This window comes from Nannospalax galili, unplaced genomic scaffold (assembly GCF_000622305.1).
Source record: "Nannospalax galili isolate Female #2095 unplaced genomic scaffold, S.galili_v1.0 scaffold241, whole genome shotgun sequence".
Lineage (NCBI taxonomy): Eukaryota > Metazoa > Chordata > Mammalia > Rodentia > Spalacidae > Nannospalax > Nannospalax galili.
In genome coordinates this window covers 22,308-27,620 of record NW_008345602.1, presented here as the reverse complement: position 1 = coordinate 27,620, position 5,313 = coordinate 22,308, and the positions used below count along the sequence as shown (strand labels likewise).

General features: G+C 33.5%; 1 protein-coding gene across 3 annotated transcripts in view; it reads left to right on the top strand.

The window, feature by feature from the left end:
* Nucleotides 1-5,080, top strand: part of Jak2 (Janus kinase 2) — a 109,790-nt gene extending 104,710 nt beyond the window's left edge. Inside the window, exons 23-25 of one of the 3 annotated variants that reach the window (XM_029567631.1) lie at nucleotides 966-1,083; nucleotides 2,533-2,646; nucleotides 3,079-5,080. In XM_029567631.1, the coding sequence (XP_029423491.1) occupies nucleotides 966-1,083; nucleotides 2,533-2,646; nucleotides 3,079-3,186 (340 nt within the window). In that variant the 3' untranslated portion in view covers nucleotides 3,187-5,080. The remainder of the gene's footprint in view (nucleotides 1-965; nucleotides 1,084-2,532; nucleotides 2,647-3,078) is intronic. The other 2 variants (XM_029567632.1, XM_008841657.3) reach the window with 2 other exon arrangements.
* The last annotated feature ends 233 nt before the right edge of the window (nucleotides 5,081-5,313 follow it).

Sequence of the window (5,313 nt, the reverse complement as noted above, 5' to 3'; positions counted from 1 at the left end):
CAGAGGGACAAGATACCTGGTACAAGCTAATGCATTATGGACAAGTTTAGGAAACTACATCAGTGAAATTTCCACAGTAATGATATATAGATTTTTTTTTTTTTGTCTTTTTGAGACAGAGTCTCCCTGTAACCCCAGCTGGCCTAGAACTCGCTATTGAGACCGAGCTGGCCTCAAACTCACAGAGATCCGCCTGAGTCTGCCTCCCGAGGGCTGGGATCAAAGGAGTGCAAGGCCTTCCAGCAGAGAGGCAGCTCAACAAGCACAGTTTACAGAACTCTAGATCATTACTTTTAAACCTTGTATGTAGATATCCCACTAAGATAATTTTGAAAAACTGTATTTTCTTTACATTTAAAATTTTCTTGGACTGGAGAGATGACGCAGCAGTTAAGAGCACTGGCTGTTCTTGCAGAGGACCCTGGTTCAAATCCCAGTACCCACATGGCGACTAACAACTGCCCATAACTCCAGTTCTAGGGGATCTGACTTCTGTCCTCCACTGGCACCGTACAACATGGGTACGCTTATATATATGCAGGCAATACACTCATACATATAAAATAAAAATAAATTTAAAAAATTCCTTTACATTTTAAAATTAAGAGCTAAATTTTTCTGTTACACTTAAGTAATAATAATGTATTTTCTAGAGTGATGCAAATATTGACATTTAAGTAACAGTCAATATTTTAAATGTATCCAAATTTAACACCATTGTTACATACTTTAAAGATTCAGAAACATACTTCATATTTCATAGAACTTTAATATCATTCTTTTTCTTCCTTAAACTTTTATGTCTACTTCCCTTTTCACCAGAATTTTGCATGAAATATTGTATTTGGTACTTGGAAAAATTCTAATCACCTGGCATTCAACCAAAGTACCTAAATTGAAGATAATTATAAAATTTCCTGTGACCATAAAACTCATAACTTAAATATGCCTCCCATGTATTACAGGTATGCTCCAGAATCACTGACCGAGAGCAAGTTTTCTGTGGCCTCAGATGTTTGGAGTTTTGGTGTGGTTCTGTATGAACTTTTCACATATATTGAGAAGAGTAAAAGTCCACCAGTGGTCAGTGTACTTTTTATTTAGTTTCTTTTTAAGCACAGGAAAGGCATTGATTATCCAAATATAAAAAATATGCATAGGACTGATTTTAGAGCCTCTTACTACTTATCTGGAGACAATATCCAACAAAATAAACTTATTCATTAAGCTGAGGGTTTTTTGGGGGGGTATTTTTTGTGAGTGTTTTTTTTTAATCTTTTGAGACAGGGTCTCATTATATAGCCCTGGCTGACCTGGAACTTGCTTTGTAGACCAGGCTAGCCTCAAACTCACAGATATCCCCCTGCCTCTGGCTCCTGAGTACCTCATTAAAATTTTTAGAGGGGAATGTTAGAGAGTAATTCAGTATACTTTTGTCCATTTTCTGTGACTGTGGCAAAATATCTGGCACTGAGTACTTAATAAAGAAAAGAGATTTATTTAGCTCACAGTTCGTGGGGCTGAAAGTCTAATAACATGCCAAGGACCCCTTGAGTGCATTATGACATGGCACATAGAAAGAGAACTAACTGCATTCAAAACCATTCACCTGACAAAACTTGAAGCAGAGAGTGAGTCGGGGAGAGTAATTTCTCTTATCATAAAGCAGCTTGATCTCATAAGAATTAAGATACTAAGTGAGACTAGCATTGTTCCCTTTGAGAATTAGGTCTGTTCTAAGGTCTGCACCTTCAGTGACCTAGTAAGCTTCCACTAGGCCGCACCCCTTAAGAGTCCACCACTTCAGCACTGCCACTCTGGGACCAAGCTTCTAGCATGCAAACCTTTAGAGGAAAACCATGACATCTCTTAATTGCATTATAAGTAAATTCAGTAAGCCTGTTTATCCATTTATTACATGAAAGAAACTTTTGAAAGTAGTTTTTACTGTTCATTATAGATTTCTTTCAAAATAAGACAGTATGAAAGGATAAAAGTATTTTCATTCAATTTCTCAGCAATAACCACTTTAATATTGTGATGCATTTTCTTCCAGACTTATATATAAAAGTGAAGTTTTATAAAGAAATATATGTTGATTTAGAAAGTTATGTTTGAAAGCATCCTGTGTAGTTTATTATCCTGTTGTTTAACTAGTATATTATGTGTATTTCATTTTATTGAGTTTTACTGCAAATACCATTTTTAATTGCCTGATAGTATTCTCTCTTAAAGTTGAATATTTCTGGATAATCATTTACTATTTTATAAATAAACATGTATGTTTATCTCTGGCTATCATGTTAAAAGAACAGTGTAATTACTGGTGAGGTTATGAGTTAGTAAATGCTTTCGATAATTTTTAAATGTTTTCAGAAAAAGCTATATCAGGTTGTACCTCATAGGCTGCATCATTTTAAATGAAATTTTACCAATTTAATATGAAAGTAGTTATATCTATTTTATCTCCACTTACATTTCTCTTATTAGTGTGATTATTTAGCAAGTCATTGAAAATTGATTGTATTTCAGGAATTTATGCGAATGATTGGCAATGACAAGCAAGGACAGATGATTGTGTTCCATCTGATAGAGCTCCTGAAGAATAATGGGAGATTGCCAAGGCCTGAAGGGTGCCCAGATGAGGTGACAATTTTTAAATTAACTGACTCATGAATTAATGTATGTACAATGTGTGCATGAGTACAGGCATGCACATACTATAGCATACATATGGAGATCAGAGGACAACTTCCAGGAGTTGGCTCTTGCCCTCTATCTTGTTGGGGCATTCTTGTTTCTACTGTTGTATTGTACACACCAGGCTCTCTGGCCCCCGAGCCTCCAGACAACTCTCCTGTATCTGCCTCTGTCTTGTCATCTTGTCCTAGGGGTGCTGGAATTACAGTTAGTGCCTCTGCATTTGGCTTTTTACATGGGTTCCATGAATTGAACTTGGATCTTCAGGTGTGCATGCCTAGTGCTTTTACCTTGAGTCATCAGATTTCCAAATTTATATCTTTTGCTAATTAACGTTAGTTCGTTGTAATTTTGAATTTTTTTCTTTTTCCTTTACAGATATATATTATCATGACAGAATGCTGGAACAACAATGTAAATCAGCGTCCCTCCTTCAGGGACCTGGCACTTCGAGTGGATCAAATACGGGACAGTATGGCTGCGTGAAAGAAATAGCCTTTACTCTCCAACCAACATGGACTTCCACAACAGCTTTGTAGTTCACGTTGCTGTGGACTACTGTTGACATATCATTATCACCTAAGTCATAATGTTGACCAGAAAAGGTGTGACAATGTCTGCTCAGAACTTCCCAAGTTTAATGAGTTTTTTTTTTCCTTTTTTCGTGCAGCATCTGTAAAAGACACTGATGAAAAGTCTTGCAAGAAATTTGTAAGAGGTTTCATGGAACTTATCAGTCAGTCATTTACATCTCTTTCTCTGGCAAAAGAAGAAAATAGACACTTTTCAATTCAGCTTTTTGAGAGATGAAAAAATTACATTGTAAATTTTGCAGTGTTAGAGATACACAGAATATATATGTACAGTTTTTACTACATTGAGTGTATAATACTTTGGCATCTTGTGTGATTTACACAAGGGCTGATGTTTATTAATAATGTTTTCTAATTTTTCCATAGTTGATCTACAATGACTTCATTATACAAGCAAATTAAAATGCTCAAACATTGAGTAAGCACCTTTCTTTTCTTACTCCTATGTCTCTATCTGTCAGGGCTTATTGCTCCATGTACTGTAAATATTTTTCAAAGCAAAGGGAACAAGTCTAGTTTTATTTGTATAGGAAATTCCCCCAGCCCTAAATAATTTTGAAATGGAACAATCTTACAAAGATATAGCACAATCTATTTTCTTATTTGTTTTCTTTGTGTCTGTTTATGGTGAATACGTTTTTTAAATAGAAGTATCTCCAAATTTTTTAAGACTATAATAAATAGTATTCTTTTACATTTTTGAGATTAAGAATGCCAGGAATATCTTCATCCCTTGAATTGCTAACTGTCAAAAAGACTTTTCAGTCCCTGAGACCTATGGGCGTACATTAAATTTAAGCATAAGCCATAAAATAATTTCTAAGCTGTGCATGCTCTTTAAGATGCAGAGTGGGTTAGGACATGGACTCTCTGTTTAAGGGGTTTCCAAGCTTCCTATTTGAGTTGTAAAAAAAATTCTTTATTAGAGTCTCCTATGCAAATGGGAAATGAGTAAGTTATGGAAAAGTATGCTTGCTCATTTTATCTAAGAATCCTAGTAGAAGACTCATAATGTACGTCTTTAAAAAGGAGAGAGAGCATACGTATTTTCAAAGTATAAATAGTGGTTGTCATCCATTTTTGTGCTGCTCCATTTTAGACAATGTCATGCCAAAAATAAAATATGATTTTTGTGTGTGTTATTTATACAAACTTTAAAATATTTGATAATTTGTTTTTTAAAAAAGAATTTATTTTCACTGGTGTGTGCTATTTTTTAACTTAAGACTTTTGGTTTTGTTGGGGAAGGAAAGGCAAGAAATGTTTCAAACAATTTTTAAGGCATTTTAGTAGATACCAGATATAGAAATCACCTACAGTGAGACTAGTAGATTTTTAAGACTTCTATTCAATATTTTAATGAATGTTAAATATATTTTTATGTAATTTGTAAAGTCTTCTCAAGGGTGTGTATATATAATATAGTTCAGAGATCTTTAATTCTACAATAGCTCAAAGTAGCATACCATACCATATGATTGCTTTCAGATTTTTATACTAAAGCTTAGTAACTTAAAAGTACATTTTTCATATTCATATTTTTAAAAGATTTTTGTTTATTTTAAAAAATAAAGGTGTGAACTACATTTCTTTAAACTTATAAACATGTTTTAATTTTTAGTTTTAAAGAATCCCACATCCATATCCTTACAGTTATAGAGAGGACAATCTTACTGTAAAATTCCATTTTTTAAGAGATTTCTTTTTTATTGACATTCATTGAATGTTTTAAATTTTGATTCTGATTACACATATAAAGCAATTACTCCCATAACTATTTATTTGGTTCTGCACAAAAAACAGGTATTGGTTAGGATCAAATATCTCTTCAAGTTAATACTCTTTAGAAATGAAGAAAAAGCTTTCTCAGAATTCTATGATTATGTAAATATTTGAGTATGTTGTTATATAACCATGATATAAATAATCCCATAAATAATATCCCACTACCGTGGGTATTGCTTTAAGAAGTATTTATTTTTTCATGCTATTTATATATGCTGCCAGTAGCACCATATAA